Genomic DNA, 23,938 nt, shown 5'->3' on the forward strand with positions numbered 1-23,938 from the left:
CCGTCATCATTATACAAGAGGGATTGCTTAGCAGTTCGTTACGAGTACCACTGGAGTCTCTATGACCTACTGAAGATATACTTTGCCTGCGGTTAAAGACATAAGAAAGACATAAGTAGCGCCTGATGGAATTGATTTAATTCCGTGAAGGAAGTTCGAAATTCTTGGTCATCATCGATGAAGCTCACTAGAGGTTAGTGATATGTTTACCATTTCATTATGAGAATTCAATTTGTCATGTCTACAATTCATATAGTTAATTCAGTTGCCTTTATTAATCGATAATATATATTCGATAACTGCCATCTTTCGTTGGATTTAACATTTTTAATAATTAAAAATTATCAGGTAAAATTATTGTGCAGTTTAAAGCCTCGAAGACCCCATGGGAGGTTCTGAGGTTATATCCATAAAATGTAGAAGAGTTCGTCAGTGATCAGCACACCCCATTTTCAATATTATAATAGTTCATGTCGCAATAAAATGCTGCCTAGATATAGTGGATTAAATTTCAGATATTTCAGATTCAGCAGTCGCCAAGTGCATACCTTGATAACCCCCACTACAAGGAATTTGAATTTCTAACTGTGACTAAAAAATTCTTGGATTTTAACTGATTCATGAACGACTTATAACATACATACAGACCCCATTTTTCCTAATCCGAGTCAAGCAATCTAATATCTAAACGATCGCAGGTGTTATGGTCCCTAATTGTACCATTGGGGGTCAAAACGGAGAAAGACGCGGTCAAATAGGGTCCTGCCTGTTGCGATCACTGCTTCACGAAAGTTTGCACGTCCATGTCACGTCCACAGCGCAGTTAGGAAGAGCGGAAGAAGCTTATCTACTTCCCTCAACCAAACACGTTTCTCACTCAAACCCACTTTTCCCATTTGGTGATATAATTGCTCTCATCTATCTCACACTGTTTACTCCCAATACATACATCCTCGAGAGTCTGGTCTACACGAAACTTGCGCTTTCATAATGGAGTTTAAAATGTAAGTAATGACGCATATGAACTAAAACGTACGGGGTGTAACGTTCAACTATTAGGACGTACAATTTTTAATAATTTTTAAGATGTATTCCATCAAGCAGTAGTCGTACATCCTTTTAAGTCATGTCATAAGGGCGAGAGATTTTTTAAAAAGTATTTGACCAAACCATTTTTCTATCGTAATTTTTTTAGATTGTGAAATAAATTCTACATAGTTCTACGACGTTTTTCGTTTTCCACATGTTACCGTAAAGAATACTCATGCGGATAAAGTAATAATCGGTTCAGTAATAATTAGGGATGAATTATCAAAGGTAACTGGCACTTTCAACAACTTTTTTGGTGTTTAACATGTTATGAAAGACGCATGTGGCCTTAACCTTATAGGATGTACAAGTATTATAAAGTTATTACATACCAAGCATTCTTATAGTTAGATATTCACAAAAGCAGTTGGTGTTGAACTATATTTAAAGAGCCTATTTTATCTAGTCCTATCCTACATATAAACCATCGCAAGTTTTCTAACTATCCCATGACATCGTAAATTCAATCTTAGTCGAGCGTGTGATAATTGGTGGTAATTTCAAACGGTAATAAAAGTGCATAATTGCATTTGATGCATATTTCACTTGTCTGAATATCGTATTTGTGTTTTATCCTGTTATATTACAAAAATACACTAAAACAGACCATCAAAGAAATTTGCACATTTTCTAAAAGACATTATGTTGTGTCAATGAATTTTCCGTTTTAACAGAAAAATAAGGTTCAAAAATTAGTTTTTTAAAATTATTTTCTGCAAAAATGTTTAAGCTTCATATTGAATCCTACTGCAAGTGGAGAAGATTCCCTACCTTTTATTTCCTGCCGGTCCCATCGGCGGAGGAGATCTGCTTTATCACAACGACTCTCCAAAACAATTATTATCACCAACACTTCACTTTGAACACAAAACTAACAATGAATCATTTGATGGACCATTCACACTTTCACTTCACTGGTTGAGCACTTTCTTCTGCCGTTGAGTAAAACAACAGGGAGCTTCACATTACTTCCATGAGAGAAGAATAAACGATTAACGTATGATAATCCTCCAAGGATAGAGCCAAAGCATTCAGGAGATCGTTGATAGCTTGATTTTTGGCTTGTACTTTCATTCAATGGATTAATTGAATCATTAACTCCACCTTTTGTAAACTGTAAAGAAGCAAGAAGTAGCCCTTAAATGATAACAAAAAAATTTTGTTTTGATGACACTTTATCTCAATTCATATGACAATAAGGAAATGTGACAGTGGAAATTAATGCCACCCATACGGATTTAAGCCATTCTTAAAGACATTATTTCATGATAATGTAACTTGTATAAGATCATGTAAAGTTCTGAAAAGTATTAATCGAACAAAACATGGAACCAAATACATGTATTCATATTTTATTATATCAACTTGTACGTGATAATATATCGCGTAACTGGAACTAGCTGCTACAGACAGATTTTGAAAATAATTACGAAACATGGTGAGTCTGAACCAATTATGCGGGATAAAAAACACCATTAATTTTCACTTAACCCTATTGAAAAGTATTTTGCCTTCTTCCAAGAAACTTATCAAAAAATAAGGTACAAAATGCACAAATATCATGGAATAATAGGGTATTTAAGATCAAAGGACTTACCAGTGCTCTTCAGCGAAGGATAATCCACCCCTCAACACTAACCGAACTGCTGTGAGACTAGAACTTCACTTCGACAGCGGGAGGACCGAGGGGAAAAACCTAGAGTGACGCACTGTTCTTACATGCACCCCAGAGGTAATGGAGGGCGGGGGATTGTATAAGGATATGAGGGGAGATTGCCAGGAACGAATAGCCCAACGCAGAGTCCAAACTGTTGGCCTTGATTTTGAGTCCGAGTGCATTATGAAGGCGGTTCGGTTTACGCGTCATTGGGACGAGGTGGCGGTTGGGAGGGGGGGGTACTGAAAGGGGGGAAGGGTTCCAGAGCGCCAGAAAGGACCCAATACATTCCTCTCGTATAATCACGTACTACGTATTATACCAATAAAGGCTTGCAATAGGGCAAATAGTTGCAGAGTGTGGTGTTTTTTTAATTTCACTGCGTTAAGGCAATTTATTTGAAAGTACGATTTGACAAGTGAATTCAGGAACCTAATTAGAACACGTTCTATTTTCTGTACATTCGCCTGTACTCTTTGGTTGGTTACACAATGAAATCCTAAGTTTACACATCTCCTTTCTCCAGCAGTGAAATCTTTAAAGGCTTCCTGTTGCCCTGGATCGTAGTCATGATGATGAGTTTGGGGGGAGGGGTGGGCGCAACCCGGGAGACAGGGGGTTGGAACCCCCCCTCTGGAAGACTGAACATATTTACCCCTAGAAAAGATATTTTATGTTATTTCGGCACTTAAAATTAAACAATTGATAGATTGTCTAAAATCTATTTAGAGAAATCATGTTGATGGGTGAGAATAAATTTGTTTTATTGGGTAATATTTTACTGCTAAAATTAATTGGTTTTGGGGACGCGCGTGACCCCTGTATACCCCCCCCTTCTTACACCACTGCTGTTGCCAATCATAAACACCAAGGAGGATTTCTAAATCATTATGCACGAAAGGAAAATGTGATAATCGTTTTTTATGATAAATCCTTATGCGATTATAATTCAATAATTAGAAGGTGGAACTCAACTATCCGGAACAGGCTTACTTAGTAGCCTAATCCTTGAAGGAAGAAGAAGAACTCAACTATTATGTACAATGTGCTATCTCCCATTCGAATGTCAATAAACTTTCGTAAAATAAACTGAAATGAGAACTCCAATACATTACGTACCATTTACTGTCACCACATAATATTTAATGTTACTGAATAATGTTTACATTTGAGTGGGAGTCGGAGCGATGGCGGTGGGTGACAAGGTTTGTCGTCTTCTGATCCCCCAGCTGACCAACCACCTCAAGTATGAACGAAGACGGTTCGCAATAAAATCACTCTGCGGCTTGTATTATGCACATCCGAGTACCGAATTCTAGCCGCAGTTGATATACTTTTTATTGTCTTTTAACTGCATACAGGTCACAGAATGTCAATGCTTAAGTCATTCGAGTTTCAGTAGTTATCACTCACTCGGCGCGACAGAGACTCAATTGATGTGTTTTGCTAATTAGACTGCAACTCACATTAAACCGGCTACTTCTGCTTGTAATTGACTTAAGGTGTGGTACGGAGGACGCGCCGTTGCTCTCCGGGTGCAGTAACTACCTGCTTGTACGACGATTTTATTGAGTCGTCGGAGAAGAAAAAAATTACAGCCCTAGATAATATTTACTATTAAATTTGGCATGCTGTTTATCTTTTTGGAAGGGAAATGTGTCCAAAAGTCCGATGGACTAGAATTTTTTTAAACAAAATTCTCTGAAAAATCTCCCTGTTAATCTGATAAATGAGAATTTGGAGAAAAGGAATTAGTTATAAACAAATTTTGTGGGGATTTATCTCAATTACTTGTACCTCCAACTACATTAAAGGTAATTGAAGATGTGATCATTTTTATCTCAAAATACTTATCAATACTCCTATAACTTGTTAAGAAAATTACTAAATTTTGGGAATCATTAATATCGCAGCAGAAGAACCTATAATCGAATAGTATTTCGTATTTTTATCTTTTGAGTATATCTGTCGGTTGGATTCGTAAAAATGGTTAGGAAACGCGGTTAGAATTCAATATTTTCAATCGGTATGTGTCTTGGACTCTTCTAGGACTACTTGATGCATACTTTTATTTTATTGATTGAAATTATGAATAATATTGGCAACTGCATTCCTTATTTAAAATCTTAGTAACACAAGGCACAGGAGTTAACTTGGGATTGACTACCTAAACGAAGAAATTTTTGAGGACTTTCATCCTGACCTATCGTAATTTAAACCGTGCAAACTTTTACTCTAATCTGTGTCCAAGCTGTTGCCCGCAATATTAACTGGCAGCCAACTTAATACATGATAAGTTGGCTGTAACCTAATGTGCCAAAGTCATGTGTAGGATAATCTAGCTCCATCATTAATACAGCACGCTCGATAAATACGATAAATGAGGACAGGTTCTATTAATAATAATTTTAAGCTCTTAATAGGGAAGTGCACTAATTTTTTTTTATTGCTGAATTTGAAAGTTTAGCCTAAAAAAGAAACATTAGTATAGTCACTTTTATTTCCTGCATCTGGGGTATGCACTTTAAAACGTTTTGAAAGTCGGAAAATTTCATGTTACGCTGAAACACAGTGCCTCCATCTTGATTGAGATGTGACGTCACAAGGCAGTAGTCACCAGTGGAGTATCGCTGTATTCCGTCGCCTTCTTTAGCGCGGCGAGAGTTTCCGGGAATCGGTGGAGTTTACTTCCTAAAAATTTCGTCTAGTACCGAAAACATGAATTCAAAATAGAATTATAAATGATTTTTTGTTCCAAATTTCATCTCGACGTCGAAACAAAAGCCTGGAGAAGATATTCATTCCCGTGCCTTAAGGACAAGCCATACGGAATAAATGGTTCAAGGCTGTTCCTGACTCTTACCTATCGATGATATTCTGTTTTGAAGTTCATTTGAAGGTATTGGAAGATCAAATTGATATTTATATTATAATAATTTACGTAACAAGTACCTCAGTCACATTAGAAAGTGTGTTGAGTCAAAATACAGCATCTTCCGCGTAGACCTACGTAATTTATAAACTGAAAGTAGTTTGGTTAAAGAATTATGGCGCGACTGTTATTTTACACGACCGAGCAAAATGCGTACTTTGCCCATGATATGTGCATATATGATAACAAACGATTTTTGTTAAATTTAATGTTTATTTGTTGAAATTAGTACATTTATAGGCGATACAGATATAAAGGTACACGGCAGGTCGCGCGGCGTAATTTGTACTCCACTGGTGACGGGTTCATCTTGCTGATCTATAAAATTAGCTACAATACCTCGAACTTTGAAAACTCGCAATATAGGCAGTCAAAGTACATTGTAGGAATACACGAGACCATTCTAGCCCAGAATGTACGTACAATGTTGAAATCCTTGGTTTTCAAAGATTGACGTATTTTATACGCCAGCGCGCCCGGTCCAGGGTTATCAACTTTTATTTCATCCTATTTGTTAATTGAAATTATATTTCGGAATGGTTCTAATTAGCACTGCTACTGAGGTAAACTGGTAGGTACTGAGTAAAAGGTACTGAGGTAGGTCCTGAGTAAGTAAACTCCCTTTGGAGTAATGTGAATTACAAGTGTTCGAGATATATGGCATTTTATATTCGTTTTGTGTTCTTATTTATTATGTCTGTACGCATACTGTTGCTTACCGCGAGCCTTTAATGGTATGTGCTCTTGCAAGAGTGGTTTTCATTTTTAATGTGGAAGTTGGTCAGTATAAGCAAAGAAAAAATTAACATTTTAGCGCACACCAACCCTTGTAGTCATCGTATGTCTGCGTTTGTCATGACACTGCTAAAGTACCTAAACGCCTTTATGATGATAAAAAAATTGTCTCATGACAATGATTGCTGCAATTATAATTAATGATAAACTTGACGCCGTATGATCACAATGAAGACAACAAAAAATAATGCCATGACGCAGTGTTGAACCACGGTCCTTCGGGTAAGATCTATCCCTTGCATCGTGCACGCTACCACTACCCCAACCGACCCATTAGATAATGGTGGATATTTTAAATTTATATTTATAACTTGTGAAAATTAACGCATGAAAATTAATTAATTACAGCCTAACTAAGGCCCTAATTGAAAAAGATGGAGCAAGGTACGTGGTCTCCCCCTGCTAGCCTTAACGCCTCGCATTTCTATGTAGCGTTGAACCTGTCCTCCTTTTTCAAAAATTCAGTGACCATAAATACATCAAAGTTTGGTGTACCATTCATAAATCGTTGGAATTTTCCTTCTCCCAACCAAGATTATCTTTTCTTGAACCCATCCTGGACAGCGAACCATTGCAACAACCAGCCAGCACGGAAATAAGGCTAACATCCAATGATTCTAGTTGAGAAGGGCGAACGTTCCGGCCGGCGTGAATACATACGCAACGAATAAGTCCTGCAGCAAACGTCTGAAATAGGTTTATTAGTTTGACTCGGTTCTTACAAAAAAAGTTTTGGCATGATAAACGGCATTGTGCCAAAATATACCCAGCGAAAAATAAATACCATCATCTATTTATTAAAGATTCAATGTGCTATTCGTACTACTCTTTCCAAACTTGAAGTTGACACGTAAATGAATATTAATATATTACGCAATGATGAAGTCATTTACTCAAAAGAGAAGCAGCCACATATATTCTGAAGATATTTTATGACAGCAAAAAACGGATACCCTTAAATTCTGTAATTTTTCTATGCAATAATAGTGGTAGAACTAAACGGCGTAGAAGCTGCCTTCTGCTACTGCCTTGTGACGTCACGGCCAATATTCAACATGGACACCCGTTTTAGCGGCCTTTGAATTTTTCCATATTTCGGACGGTCATCTCGAATCAAGTATTCACTATTAGGATTTAAACTGTGGTTTTACGACATTACGTTATTCTGAACTCTAATTTAAAAAATGTGTTTGGTACATTTGAAACACTAGTGTACTTCCCTATTACATAAATTCATTCCCGAATATGTGTATTCCAAGATAGAAACTTACCTATGAATACTCACTCGGTCTATTCTCTGACTGCGGCGGAGGGCACCACGCATGCGATTGGAATTGCCCTGAGTACCTCATCCGGGGGTAGCTGGAATGAACTTCTTTTAAAGGGTCCAAAGTTACATAAAGATATAGCGGATTTAATCATGAGGTTTCGTCTACAAGCCGTGGCATTTGTAGCCGATATTTCAAAAATGTATCGTCAGATTTTGATACGCCCAGAACACAGGGCTTATCAGCATATAGTTTGGCACCCTAACGAGAATTCCACTTTGCGCGAATATGAACTGAATACAGTTACGTTTGGTTTGACGTCATCTCCATACTTGGCTATGAGAGTGCTTAAGCAGCTGTCTCAAGATGAAGCGGTACGCTTCCCCCTTGCAGCTGTAGTACTCCCACAAGACGTATTTGTGGACGATTTAATATCAGGAAGCTCTACTAGCACAGAAGCAATAGAGCTTATTGCGCAATTGAAGGGATTATTAAATCGCGGAGGTTTTAAACTTCATAAATGGGCCACAAATTCTGTTGATGTTTTAAGGGCCATTTCACCGGAGCTGGTGCAAAGGAAGGTGGAATTCACTGATGAGGAGGGCTCAAACTTTCGAATATTAGGTTTATGTTGGGATCCTAAGTTGGATTTATTTTCGTACAATGTGAGGATATCCTCAAAACCACCCTCAAAAAGAGGTGTTCTATCAAATTTAGCACAACTATTCGATCCATTAGGATGGATCAGTCCGGTTGTGTTTTGGGCGAAACATTTTATGCAGAGCCTTTGGAAATTAAAGATAGGATGGGATGACGATTTACCTTCCGAGGTAATTGACGCATGGAGACAGTTTGTAAGCCAGCTGTCTTTGTTAGAAAATGTTAAAATACCTCGAGGTGCGTTAGGCCATGTAGTGAATAATGCAGAACACCACCAATTAGTGGGTTTCTGTTATGCCTCCGAGCGGGACTATTGCGCAGTGGTTTATTTGCGCTGTGGGGTTCTACAAACTATGGGGAAAGTTCACTTAATGATGGCAAAAACTAAGGTCGCACCGATAAAAACTTTAACAATACCAAGGCTAGAACTTATGGGAGCAGTGTTGCTGACAAGGCTTATGGAATTCGTATTTGCGTCTCTTTCACAGAAAATAAATATTGAGTGTGTTTACGCATGGACTGACTTTACAACAGTCAGTCCATGCGAATGGATCAATACTCCAACGCATTTATTAAAAGCATTTGCTGCAAATAGGATTGGTCAAATATCAGAAAGTCAACTGGGTATAGTGTGGAATCATGTAGCTGGTAAAAATAACCCTGCTGATTCAGGCAGTCGGGGATTGCTACCCCAACAAATAATTAACCATGATTTATGGTGGAACGCACCTTCATGGGTAGCTAATAGTATTGATCAATGGGAGGTTAGCAGTTTTATGGGAATAAATGAGGAACTTCCGGAAATGAAATCTGTGAGTTATTTAAGTATACCGGGACTAGCCACGGTGATAACTTTTTACGGAGTCACCCGCAATGCACAAATAGTGCGAAAAATCCACAGAGGAAAAATCATTCGCCTTGGCCGGGATGCCTCGCCTTGTCCGGTAAAGTCCACAAATTTCCACAGGGGAGAATGACGCCTCGGTAGCTTAACTGGCAAAAGCACTCGGCCGGAAATCGAGGGATCCGGGTTCGAATCCCGGTCAAGGCGAATGATTTTTCCTCTGTGGATTTTTCGCACTATTTGTGCATTGCGGGTGACTCCGTAAAAAGTTATCACCGTGGCTAGTCCCGGTATACTTAAATAAGTCCAGAGCGAACACCTCTAGTGTTCAAAGTTCGGGCTTTGCTCTCCGGCTGTGGCGCCATGCGCACGACCTGGACTGCTAGTCGCATAATATGCTCGGCAGTCCATACCACCATGTCCGGTATAGTCCACAAATTTCCACATGGGAGAATGACGCCTCGGTAGCTTAACTGGCTAAAGCACTCGGCCGGAAATCGAGGGATCCGGGTTCGAATCCCGGTCAAGGCGAATGATTTTTCCTCTGTGGATTTTTCGAAATCTGTGAGGACCAATGCAGCTGTCATAGACAACGATACGGTAGACATTACATTTGTGGAACGTTATTCTTCCCTGTCTAAACTTAATCGAGTGATTGCTTATTGTCTTCGCTTCATTGCATTCACAAAAGGGTTTTCAAACTTGAGCAAAGATAGTAATCTTAGCGCAAAAGAGATCAGTAATGCATTAAAAATATGCATAAAAGTAACTCAACTTGCTTATTTTCAGACAGATATTGAAAACCTGAAAGGAGGGCGTGTATGTTCCAGAAAACTTCAGACACTGTCTCCATTCATAGATGGCGATGGTTGCCTCAGGGTGGGTGGTAGACTAATTAACTCTGACTTGTCCTACAATCGCAAACACCCATTACTGTTACCCAAGGAAGCTTGTCTAACTGCAGTGATCGTGGACCATTATCAAAAAATGTATTTGCATGTGGGACCCGTGACATTGCAGTACTTATTAGGATTGAAATATTGGATTCTATGAGCACGTTCCGTGGTTCGACAGCGAATCAGAAAATGCGTGACTTGCACCAAACTGAAGGCTTCGTGCAAGGTGCCGAGAATGGGAGATTTACCCTCCCCTCGGGTGGTGGCAACGCGTCCATTCTTACACACAGGTGTTGATTTTGGTGGACCATTTCTTGCAAAGGAATCCTTCGGGCGATCCTCTAAATCTTGGAAGGCGTACCTATGTTTATTTGTATGTTTACCCACAAAGACCATCCATTTAGAGCTCGTGTCGAACTTAACCTCAGATGCATTTATTGCTGCACTTGAGCGTTTTATATCTCGAAGAGGTTTATGCACGGACATATATTCAGATTGTGGATCCAATTTTGTAGGCGCCAGTCGATACTTAACAGGAATTGATCGTCAATGGCGAGAGGTGCTGAGTTCAACGAATATGATAGATAACCTTTCTAACAGAAACATTCGCTGGCATTTCAATCCTCCCGCAGCGCCTCACTTTGGGGGACTGTAGGAGAACTAGTTTCCAAAATTATTTTTTATTTTTTTACTAGGTATTTAATTTAGCACACATAGGAATCCACACATATATGTATCCACATAGGAATACTTGCCTCCCTCCCACCCTCCGCCTCATCGCCAGAATTGAAAACTTTGGAACAATCATGCATATGGCTACACCAGCAAGCTTTCAACCCGTCTGGTCTTAACAGGGCCCACTCCTCTTGATAGCCCTCTCCTCTTTTCCCTCCCCCGTTCCCCACCCTCTTCCTACCACCTTCTCATCCTAATCTCCTCAGCCTCTGGTCATCCTCTCTCCTCCTCCTCTGCCCCTACTCGTCTCCTTCCACATGAAGACCGCAACGGTAGAAAATTCGAAACTTTACGTGTTCTTTTATTTGTGTTTAAGTATTTTTGTGGTCTCTCTTCGCATTGACAGAACCTTATTTCTCTCACTTTGTCGTCGCACTTTCCTAGTATTCTTTTAACAAAATCTTATTCAAAATTACCTGTTATTTCCCGAATATATTTATTCCAAGATAGAAACTTACTTATGATTACTCACTGATTAATAGCTTCATAAGCTAAAGAACTCGACCGGAAATCTGGGAATCCGGGTTCGATGCTCTGTCAAGGGGAATGATTTTTTTCTCTGGGAATTTTTCACACGAAGCAAAATTCATGATTCAATAGCATAATAAATGATGAATTAATTTCTAAAAATCGGTGTGTAAGCATAGAACAATATCTTTGGTGATAAAAATTTCTAAATCGAGCAATGGAAGCTCTTCTCCACCAATTTAATTAAAGACATACTGTAAATAATCTCAATTTCATGAGCCTTACTGGCTAAGTTATAACAAAAGGAAGAGTTTTTAAAGAATAAAAATGAGTTAATATGTTTTATACTAATTCCTTTTTATGAAAATACAGCACCTCACCACCATTGCGAACGCAAAGGACACCGAGACAACACACAGCGGCGGGCGCTCTACATCATCTATTCATCGATTCTAATGAGAACACGGCGGTCTATTTGAAGAGATTCCGCCGGTTACCCTCACGTCTCGAAGGAATGTCAGATCTCAAGCCATCACGGAAGAAGAGAGTTTCAGATGATTTTGATCTCACTAATTCTGCTAAATTATCACAAATAAATGTATTTATTTATAACAATTTAATGGCAAGGCTTGGTGAGGAATCTCTCCAACGAGGACGTTTCTATACGCAAGTGTGTATGCATGTATTATGACTTTTTGAACGAGATTCAGTGTTCAAGGTTCAATTTTGGATCCTATAAATTTCCAATCCAATTCTTTACAGTATACAGAAATGATATATTTTTTGCTGTTATTCATTGTAATAATTTATTTGATGTTGTAATTATTACGGTTAGCATTCTAAAACCAGCCATCAGAGGCACTTACTTGATTGAAGATGATAAATGTATTGTATCATGACAATAATGTAATAAGAAATAAAGATGACAATCCTGCTTCGATGAGCAGCAAGAGTGAAGAGGAAAAGAAGATAAAATTACTCAATCACGGTAGTATTCATGGTAATGATTTGGGTTGACAATCCATCCGACAGACGGAGTGCTGTTCTCCAAGAGCCTTCTTCACAGTACTCTACTCAGAGGAATCTTTGAAAAATCTCCCCCTCCACCAGTGTTTGAATCCGGACCCATTGGTAAAACTCAATACTAACTCCTCTACAACAACCAGATCCCAGAGTGCTAGCATGAGAATAGGAAAAAATAATAAACCTACTCTGTGTCCTTGAGTAACTTTTTCACTCAATGGATATCGTACTATTTGTAAATAGCACAATTTATATGTAGTTGCCTATTCAGAGTGAGATAAAGTTATAACATTTCGTCAAAAGTCACGCTTGATCAAAAAAATCTTTTTTATGCCAAGGGATTACATAAATGATGATAGTGTGAAATAAAGACTATACCAAGCGAGTGAAAGTGATATTAAATGAGAGAAAGTCATAACATGGCGGCAAACCTCGAAATATCACAAAAGTTGTCTCCATTATACGCCAAATATGCAATTATCAATTTTTTTAAATGCTCAAAAAAACTGTATAAATCAATCGATTTTGATAATATGCGTTTAGAAATGATGAAAGTATTATATCTCTATAATCTTAACAGTTTCAATACTAAATTTTAACAAATTTAATAATACCACAAATATTCACACTATTATACGCTAAAAATGCTATTATCAATCTAAACGAATGCTCATTAAAACTGTAATAATCAACTGATTTTGATCAGATACGTTTTATATTGATACAATTATTAAACCATTATCGCCAGTTAACTTTCATTTCTCCATTCTGATAACTTTATAAAATAAATCAAAATGTGCACCTAGTATATATACTAGGTGCACGTATACGCTCAAAATTCAATTGTCAATCTAAACAAATGGTCATAAAAAATGTATAAATCAACCTATTTTGGTCAGATACGATTTACATTGATTCAATTCTCGTATTATACCACTAACAATATTGTTCAAGTTTCAGTACTGTATTCTAAAAAATTTCTAAATATCACAAAAGTTGTCACTATTATAAGCTCAAAATGCCATTGTCAATCCAAACAAATGTTCGTAAAACTGTATTAATGAACCGGTATTCATCAAATATGTTTTAAATTGATGCAATTATTAATCCAATAACATCTTTAAAGTTTCAGTGCGGCATTCAAACAAATTTCTATAACATCACAAAAGGTGTGACTTATACTCCCAAAATTCAATTTTTAATTTAAACAAATGCACATACAAACTGTATTAATAAACCGTTTTATTCGGATACGTTTCAAATTGATGCAATATTAAACCATTAACATCTTTAAAGTTTAAATCCTAAATTCAAAGAACTATCTAAGATATCACAAAAGAGTTTACATCCTCGTCATTAAAAGTGTGTTTAACACACAGGTTTAACATCTATTTCAATTCATCATACCTCAACTCTCCATCGGTGCCTCCCCAAAATACACGCATTCGCCGACAAGTTACATTAACATAATGCTGGCATAGAATTTTTCAATGAAAACTCTTCACGCTTTCACTTCTCTGTATTAGATGAGCACTCGCTCCTGACATTGGGTAACTCAGTGTGAATATTCACACTAAATCCTTGATACACGCACTCTGTTGGCAGTATGGCCAATGCTCTGTATGCAGCAGACGGCTTGAAAGTGTGCGATGGAAGGTTGTTAATAATCAAGTACTTTGATTCAATCTTTTCATTAATGGAACATTGCACTCCTATTTCGTAAAATCACGAAAACAAGAAATAGTCGGAAAGCTACAACCCAAACAAGAAATTGCACCGACGGCATATTACATACATTTAAATGAAAAGACGGAATTGTGACAGCGGAAATGTATGTAATGTATACAAATATAAGCCATACATTAAAATATCTTAGATTTATGATGGATTAGCTATTATACGTTCATGCATATTTTTGAACAGTTTTAATGAAAGGAAACTGGTACGAATTGGTGAACCAAATTGGAAGAGATACAATATTCTGATCGTACACCTGATAAAAATAAACTCCTCCATTGAGGAGAGGTCTACCCTCTATTGAGGGTAAGGGAAGGATAGGTGTACCCTTCCTATACCCTTCAGCAAGGGTACACGAAGGGTATTTTAGAACATTGGCGGGTAGGCCCTCTCCTTCCTGGAGTGTAAGGGAAGGGTTTGGCCAGCCTCAATGAAGGGTACAGGAAGGGCAGGACTAATATAAAAACTGAAAATCCATAAATTAACATAAAAATTTAAAAAATCGCTAAGCAACTAAATTAAACGAATGGGGATGAGTTTTAACAGTGATTTCTAAAATTATAAGACAGAGAAAAAATTGGCCTACACATGGGCTTGAACCCAGAACCTACATATTGGCGGATGACGAACTAGTGCCTTAACAACCTCGGCTTTAGAGGTACTCGTTCGTGGTGCTTCTTAACAAAATTTCTACTACAAAATCTTAAGATTAGATTCGCACCCGAGCCTATGTGGAAGAAAGCTGTGACTTTTCTCTACCACACCTATTTCCTTTCAGAAAATAAGATCGGCATACAAATACCGAACATAACTCTCACCATGTCATTGTCAGGCATACAAATAGGTTACATCCTAAAAATGTGAGTGAAAGAACTTCTAAATGACCTTTGTTCACACAATTATAGAATATATTGTGTACAGTGGCGTAGCCAGGAATTTCGTTCAGGGGGGGGGAGTCCAAAACCAGGTGGGGAAATTTTTGAAAAACAGGATACTAAGTAATGGGTTTTCAACTAATTCAAACACTTTCCATAATGGAAAAAAACTTCAATAGTTACAGAAATACTTTTTTAAATTCATTATTTTTCAATATTCTGTTTTCTTTTATGAAGGGAAAAGATTGTGTTTTTATATTTCGGGGGGCGGAGGGTATGATTCAAAGACTGCTTACGTTCTTGTACAGAACTCGCTATATACTCGGCGAGGACGAGGGTGGGGACAAGGTCGGTAAAGGACTTCATGGACCTTGGGTGGGGATAGTGACTATGCCAGGGCGTGGCGGCGCGCCGCCCTCTGCCCATAACGCCATAAATTTGGTTTTAAGAGTGCGCTCTCGATGCCTAAAGTGGCTCCTGTAGTTTTATTACATGCACTCTGGCTATTTTTGAGTCAGAGGCGAATCTTTAGAGCATGACGACAAAAATTCATATAAAAAATTACAACGAGAAATTGATGTAATGTCCCTCGATTTAAATTAAAAAATATTAATTTGAATTTTTTCTTTGCATTGCTTAGGAATCACGATGCAATGGTTGGTTTCCATCAGAGATCTTGAATATCCCTGGTTTTGAATGGAAGGCCAGATTTTACGGCACGGAGGAATCGTTTAGATTGCAAAGGTTTTCGTTGCCTCTTCATTGGGCAGGCAATATTAGAAATTCAGCCAAAAAATAGATTAAGTGTCGTAATTAAAAGTAAAATATCTCTCATTGACACGTAAAGGTATTGAGTAACTATTTTTTTCGCAATATTTTTCTAGTAACTAAGTCTTTTCACCTAAAAACGACAAAAACCTAAATCAGATAACCAGATGTGATGAATTGATGTGCAAATTAAAATAATTGTGCGGCAACCGAATTTTTTACGCGAAATTCCCGCGCATAAAATAGGTCGAGTGTTACAAATAATTACAATCTGAAAGCAGGGACTCAAAAAAAACAGCGGACAGTCAACAGCCCAAATGCTAAGGTAGGAATTGAATATCAACAATTAAATAAACTCGTAAGAATTAAACAGCCATGCAACATCCTCTAGGCCTAATGGTGGGTTTCACGAAGTTTAATAGATCAGAAAAAGTCCATAATGTGCGTGCAGCATCAAAATATCCGCCCCCGAGGATCCGTAAAATCTCCGGTCCATGCAAAAACCACATTTTCAACCACAATTAGGAGGTTCAAAGTGTTAAAAAAATTGAATAATATAAGAAATATTTCGGAAGAAAAAACTAGAATGAAAACAAATTGCGATAAAAACATCCCAAAATCAAAAAATTGATAGCCGTGCAGTGACGTGATTATTGAAGGAAGAAAATCAATTTGAATGGGAAATCTTTCGCGTGAAAAAAAAACACGGAAAAAAAACGAAAAGGGAAAGAAACACACCTAGATGTGAGTGACTCCAAAAGGAAAAAATTAATCGTGATAATAAATACGAGGTAAAGCTTTTGAAAGTGGTGCACTGTGTAGGAAAATGAATTCCGATGGAAAATAGTTCCAACGAAACATGGCTCGAAATTAAAAATTAATCGCAGAGATGAATATTTACAATAGGGTGGATTCTTATTATTTTTTATTTCCTATATCGAAAGATTATTACTCCTGGAATACGTATTTCACGCTTTTAGATTTTTAAATGACGATATCTATTTTTCGCGATTAAACGAAAAGTGAAAAATTTCAAGCGCGCGAAAACGCGACGGCTAAATAGGAATGCTGGGAAAACTCCTTGTGACGTCATTCTGGTTCCCGCTGCCGCAAGTGAGGCGACCTTGGGGCGAGGCTTTGAGCGCTGATACGACGCAGGATGCTAGCAGGTACCAGAGTACCCTGCTAGCTGGTAGCGCTTGGCTTCAATAAGGATTTTTAATACCTTATCAAACGAAGGAAACTTTCCGACTCTAGGCAGTTTTAATAGGTGATCATTAAGAAATATTTCCCTGAGCTCTGTGCCTCATGCATGCATTGGTAATCTCAGACGATGTAAAACTCCTATCTACTCGTATAGAAACTAGGTCCCTGTGACGTCACGTGGAGTGGCATCGCATGGGCGCCAATATGGCCTTTTTCAAATGCCGTTAACCCTTTAATCGGTGACGCAGCAGTCTGAGACACCGCTGCGTTTCTAAAATTATGAATATTTTCAAAATAATATTTCAAAATATCTATAATTCTTGTTAGCTTCACATTTTTGCATAACAAGGACATCCCACTCTTAATTAATGTTCCTTTTATTAAATTTTGTAAATTTGAATTTCAATTCGATTAGCAGTCTGTGAGACCGTACGTCACTAGCATAAGAAAGCATCAAGAAAGGAATAAGCTGCATAAATTTCATAGCTACTTACTACTTAGCCTTCCAACTTTAACGTTTAAGGCTTTTTTTTAATCTGGCGACATATTGATGCATAAATAGAATAATTATAACTCGAGTGTTTTGGGCATCAGTTTTTTAAGCCTGCTTCAAATCACAATTTTTAATGACAAATTGGTTCGTATTGGGAGTGTAAAAATTTTCATATAAGTTTAAGAATAGTTTAGCATTCAAACAAAAATTAAACAAAACAATAACAATGGCGATACAAAATTTTATGAATTTTTGATTTATTGCGGTCTCCAAGACCTAGTAGTGTAACAAATATTTGACGTCACTGGTTAAGGGTTAAAATTGACCATTGCCATTCGCCTAAACTGGGATTTCTAAAACCAAATGATTTGTGTATATTATGATTACACTTATGGTGGTTAACGAATCACAATCAATGCCTTTCGTTTTCTTTGATGAAGGAAACTACCCTGTTGGTCTTGATGGCAAAAAATCAATGCCGATGAAAAATATTGGCAATGAAAATAACGCCAAAAAAATGTCAACATCAAATACCTAGCAACTCGGAAAAGTGATTTTAAAAGGTAGGAAAATGTATCCTGATTAAAAATATTAAAGATTTAAAAAAAACTCCAAAAATGAGAAAATTACGCAATTGAAAAAGTGGCCACGATTCAGAAAATCGATTTGGATGAAAATAATCTTTTAATAAAAAGAAACTTGAGTTTTGAAAATTACGTAATTGGAAGAAAAAGTTTGGTAATGCGGTCCAGAGGTTGAAAACTCAATTGTGACGAAAAAATAGTGGCAAACAATCGCTCATACGCATCTTTTAGTGATTCAACCCATGGGTTGAATCACTAAAAGATGCATATCTATATATGAAGCACATTGCCTTGCCTTCTTTCCTTCTTTCTTAGATAATCATCTTCCTCTAAAGCCAACGAAAATCTGCAGAGGAAGAAGATAGCTCAGAATACATGAATTAGGATGAGCAAAAATTCCCCTGGACTGGGAATTTTTTCTCAAGGCAATTCATATATATATTTCACTGATGTTCACGTGGCAGGCTTCAAAATATTACACATAATTCACTAGTTCAAGTGGTACGACAACTGGCATGTAGTATTCAGGACATTGGCGCCGACTCCATGGGGCTTGAGGGGGCCCGAGCCCCCTCAAAGATTCGTTTGGGGGGGTGGAGCCCCCTCAATAATTCAAGAAAATAATTAAGTTATATTATGCTTTGTGAAATCACAAAAATATATTGTTAATTTTTATTTCCCATGTTTGACGATAGTTACCTTTTAAATAAATTCAACAATGTGTGTTGAAACAAATAATTATAAGGTTAAGCAGGTTAACTGAATCAAGTAGTGTGAATCATGGTAGTGTTTCGGTGCTGCAACACACTTTGGATTTAACCTCTTCCCGGGGAAAGACCTCCGATATGGGCCCAGGGGCGCCGACTTATAAAAAATATTGGGGGGGCCCATATCGGAGGTCTTGCTCCGGGAAGAGGTTAAATTCAAAGTGTGTCGCAGCACCGAAACACTATCACGATTCACACCACTTGTTTTCAGCTAACCTGCCTTCTACCGTATTAATTATTCGTATAAACTCATTACTGAATGTTTTTTAAAAGGTAACTATCGTCAAACATGGGAAAAAAAATTACTGATATATTTTTGTGATTTCACAAAGCATAAGCAATATAACTTAATTATTTTCTTGAATTATTGAGGGGGCTCGGCCCCCCCAAACGAATCTTTGAGGGGGCTCGGGCCCCCTCAGGCCCCATGGAGTCGGCGCCACTGTATGGGCCCCCCCAATATTTTTTATAAGTCAGCGCCCCTGATTGAGGATAAGTACCTCAATTCAAATCAGCCCTGTAATGGCAAATGATTTTTCCACCATAGACTTTTCCTAATTTTTTTCCCCACACTTAAAGATGACACTTGTTTATGTAAAAAAATCACAGCAACTCTGCCATATAAAAAAACATCCAAAAAGGACAGGGAACCACTGGAAACAAAGCATATCCTTTGGTGGAACATTAATATGAGTCAATCCGCATGATTGTGGACAGTATCACAGACGTAGTATGCCAAAGCAAGCTCCTTCGTAGGGAAAGCTGCATTAGGAGTGGGCAAAACAACACAAAAAACAGAAATTCAAGACAAAGCGGATGATGTTGGCAATGCAAAAAGTCATCAAGCTTGCAAATAAATGCAGATCGAACATATTACAATACCATTTAAGGTTCAATCTGCTCAGAACCTTCACCGACGATCAACTTTTTATGGACTGCATACAACTCCTGTGCACAATAAGTCAAATGAAACACACAACTTTTGAGTCATAATAGAAGGAAAAATAAGCTTAAATCAAAAGCAACATATCCTAAGATTACATAAAGTATAAGAGAACACAGTCAACGCGTCGTTTGAAACTGGGTTTGAGCATACCTTGAAATATTTGACAGTCTTAACTCGAAGCTCCAGCGTTGTGTCTTCATCACAGATCATGATGGTTCGGGGGTGTAATATATTTGTGTTTTATATTGTATTGCTTATATGTGTAAAAGTGCATTTTGTTGCGCAATTGTTTTGGCGCCAATAAACGGGAAGTAGCGTTCCTGAACCACTCAAGCTGCGACCGTGAACGAGCTTAGTCATTACATGGCGACGAGGATGCCCAACTTCATGGAAAAGTTCATATTAGGGGTGGATGATTGGGAGTCCTACGAGGAGAGGCTGGCAGAGTACTTCATAGTGTGTGATCTGGGAGCAGAAGCCAGTTACGAGGTGAAGAAGCGGGCAATCTTACTTTCGTCGATAGGGAAAGAGACGTACGGGGTGCTCAGAAATCTGTGCGAGCCCAAAAAGCCCTCCGATTGCGGGTATGTGGAGATCACGGCGAAGCTGCGAAAGTATTTTAATCCGCAACGCTCAGTCATTGCGGAGCGTCACAAATTCAACCAGAGGTTGCAGCTAGCGGCGGAATCGGTCGCTGAGTTCTCTGCCGGTCTCCGAGAGTGCTCCAGATACTGTAAATTTGGAACGTTCCTGGACCAAGCATTGCGAGACCAGTTTGTGTTGGGCCTGCGCGATAAGGCCATTGTGCAAGCCCTATACCTGGAGGACGAGGACCTGTCCTTTGATAAGGCGATTGAAGTAGCTTCTTCGCGTAAGAAAGCTGCGAAGAACGTCGTAGCGTGTTCGGCAGCGCTAAATGAACGAGACGTCCATTTTGTTGCACGGGACGCCGCCATGACGGATGCTATCCAAGACGACGAGGAGGAGTTGGGAGTCCACAGGATTCGGAGACGGGACGGACGGGAGCATCCGCGGCCAAAAACAAGGATGGGAGCCATGGAGCCGTCCAGAGGATCCAGCCTGACGGAAAGATGCTATTGCTGCGGTTCAGGAGGACATAGGAGGAACGCATGCAGATACCGTTCGTACAGATGCGACATCTGCAGGAAGGTTGGACATCTTAAGGCGATGTGTAATGAAGGTATGGACGTAAGATTCTGTGGTAGAGTATTCCCTGAAACTCCTTGTAGTGGTAAAGGTGGGAGCTATGCCTCAGATAGCACCTTGGGGGTTCACAATGTCAATAAGGGCTATGTATTTGAAAAAGATGACGATTTGCCCTTATTTCATGTACGGGTTTCACATAATAAGAATGAGGGTCCCTGGGTTGCCCGAGTGATAGTGGACTCTCGCGTCATTAGTATGGAAATCGACACGGGTTCAGCAATATCAGCCATCTCAGAGGAATGCTACCGCAAGCATTTTTCGCATTTGCCCTTGAGAACCACTCTAGTCAAGTTACGGTCGTACTCAAACACCATCATTAAACCCAAAGGCACCATTGAAGTCTTTGTTGTGTACCAGGGTTGTACGGCGAAATTAAATTTGTTTGTTGTAACCAATGGGGGACCTCCCCTTTTGGGAAGGGATTGGTACAGGGAACTAAATTTTCCGTCTCCCATTAATAAGATAGAATCAGTGCAGTGCAGTAATGTCGCTGACATTTGGGAAAAGTTTAAGGGACTTTGGGATGGCAGTCTGGGATCATTTAAGGGTAACGAGGCGAAACTGCACCTTAAACCAGGTGCAAAACCAGTATTTTGCTCACCCCGCGCATTAGCCTTTGCCTTGAGAGATAAGGTAAATAGCGAATTAGATCGTCTATTAGAAATGGAGATCCTGTATCCAGTGGATTTTAGCGATTGGGCGACACCCATCGTACCAATTGTCAAGGCAGATGGGAACATTCGTATATGTGGAGATTTTAAAATAACGGTGAATCCCAATTTGGATATTGAAAGATATCCCCTTCCAAGGGTTGAAGAGCTCTTTTTGAAGTTGCAAGGGGGGCAGAAGTTTTCCACTATTGACTTGTCGCAAGCTTTCCAGCAACTCCTCCTTTCAAAGGATTCACAAAGGCTGTGCACTATCAATACACACCGTGGACTATTTAGATATGCAAGATTACCGTTTGGGATTGCATCGGCTCCGGCTATTTTTCAGAAAACCATGGATCAGGTTTTGCAGGGTCGGGCAGGAGTTGCATGCTTTCAGGATGACATAATTGTAACGGGTAAAAGCGATGAGGAGCATATTCAGAATTTGGTGGCTGTCTTGGAAAGGTTGAACAGCTTTGGCTTTAAAGTAAATCCCAAGAAATGCAATTTAATGTGCACATCAGTAGAATTTTTAGGTCACAAAATAGACAGCAATGGGCCGCATGCAACAAATGGAAAGATTAAGGCAATAGTAAAGTCCCCCTCCCCTCAAAATCCTTCACAGCTAAGGGCATTCTTGGGCTTGGTGGAATATTATTCGAAGTTCATTCCCAATTTGGCAACCATCCATTCCCAGGAAATTAAGGGGGGAGGTCCTTAAGGAGCTACATGCGGGGCACATGGGTATTGTTAAAATGAAGTCATTAGCAAGGTCATATGTTTGGTGGCCAAAATTGGACCAAGATTTGGAGAATTTAGCAAATTCCTGCATATCATGTCTGGCAAACAAACCTGCACCTAGCAAGGCCCCAGTAAAGTGCTGGGAGTGGCCTGAAAGGCCATGGAAAAGATTGCACATTGATTTAGCGGGGCCCTTTCTGGGAAAGTTGTTTTTGATCTTGGTTGATAGTACAACAAAATGGCCGGAGGTTAGGGAAATCAAAAACAGTTCCTCGGAAGAAATTTTGTTACATTTAAGGAATATTTTTGCTACCTTTGGGCTTCCCGAACTCATTGTATCTGATAATGGCTCTCCCTTTACCTCTGCACTGTTCAAGGAGTTCTGTGACCAAAATGGCATCAAGCACACCTTTTCTCCTCCCTATCATCCAGCCTCAAATGGGGCGGCTGAAAATATGGTCAAAATCTTTAAGAACAAGGTAAAAACTCTGATGGAGCTGGGAACACCCCTGCACATTGCCTTGCCTCGCTTCCTGTTTCAATACAGGATTACTCCTCATGTAACTACAGGTGAATCCCCTTGTGTGTTAATGTTTGGAAGGACAATTCATTCTCGACTATCATTAGTGAAACCAAACCTTGGAGACACTGTGAACAATAAACAGAGTGCGCAAATGATGGCCCAAGGTGGAACATTCCTTAGAGTGTTGCATAAAAATGAAAGAGTGATGGTGAAAGTGTATCCTCATGGTCAGACAAAATGGACTTCAGGGGTTGTAAAGGAAGTGTTAGGATCCAGGTTGTACTCTGTGTTAACAGATGAGGGTGTTCTTGTCCACAGGCACATCAACCAATTGAGAGCAAGGGGAAGCTTGGAATCAGCAGGGATGGATGTGGAATCAACGGAAAGGGAACCGGTAGTGGAGAGCAGAACCACTGAAGCACCAGAGGAAGAGGAAACCACTGGGTTTTGGGAACCACTTTCCAGGGGAGAGACACCTGACATGGGAACATGTAGGGTGGAGACTGACAAGGGGAGGGAAAATAGGAAGTACCCACTGAGGCGGAGAAAGGAAAGAGTTATTTTTGATTTGTAAATGTGCATTCTTTTAAAGGGAGGTAATATTGTTTAGACATGTAAATCTATTGAGTTATTTTCTTGTATTTGTAAAATTACATCTTCAAGATTGGGTTAACATTATTCAGTATGTGTATACCTAGTATTGTTAATGCAAACTTATCCCTTATTGGAAGGGGAGGATTGTAATATATTTGTGTTTTATATTGTATTGCTTATATGTGTAAAAGTGCATTTTGTTGCGCAATTGTTTTGGCGCCAATAAACGGGAAGTAGCGTTCCTGAACCACTCAAGCTGCGACCGTGAACGAGCTTAGTCATTACAGGGGGTGCTGTTGGAATGCCGACACAGTCCACATGTGATTCACCCCCTCCTCAATAGCCTTGTACAGCGCAAACACCTTGTGTGCTCCAGAAATAAGGACCATTACCTATCCAAAACACAAGTGGGCAAAGCACAGAGTTAGGAAAATAACAAGAATGCCCATAGCATTCAAAA

General features: G+C 38.9%; 1 protein-coding gene across 1 annotated transcript; it reads right to left on the reverse strand.

The window, feature by feature from the left end:
- Positions 1-19,646: 19,646 nt before the first annotated feature.
- On the reverse strand, positions 19,647-23,882 carry LOC124161888 (glucosamine-6-phosphate isomerase-like). Its single transcript, XM_046538146.1, has 3 exons — positions 23,769-23,882; positions 19,894-19,965; positions 19,647-19,745 (listed from the first exon to the last, which is right to left on the reverse strand). Exons 1-3 carry the CDS (start codon positions 23,865-23,867, stop codon positions 19,683-19,685), a joined length of 234 nt encoding a protein of 77 aa, XP_046394102.1. The 5' UTR covers positions 23,868-23,882; the 3' UTR covers positions 19,647-19,682.
- Between the last annotated feature and the right edge of the window lie 56 nt (positions 23,883-23,938).

The sequence above is a fragment of the Ischnura elegans genome, chromosome 7 (genome assembly GCF_921293095.1).
Source record: "Ischnura elegans chromosome 7, ioIscEleg1.1, whole genome shotgun sequence".
NCBI classification, from domain to species: domain Eukaryota; kingdom Metazoa; phylum Arthropoda; class Insecta; order Odonata; family Coenagrionidae; genus Ischnura; species Ischnura elegans.

Excerpts from the sequence above, each read along its gene's own strand:
- LOC124161888 (XM_046538146.1), bottom strand. The coding sequence starts at position 23,867 with ATGGTCCTTATTTCTGGAGCACACAAGGTGTTTGCGCTGTACAAGGCT. Across the intron at positions 19,966-23,768 it reads TGTCGGCATTCCAACAGCAC|CCCCGAACCATCATGATCTG; the intron begins CCCCTGTAATGA and ends AATATATTACAC. Across the intron at positions 19,746-19,893 it reads AGACTGTCAAATATTTCAAG|GAGTTGTATGCAGTCCATAA; the intron begins GTATGCTCAAAC and ends TATTGTGCACAG.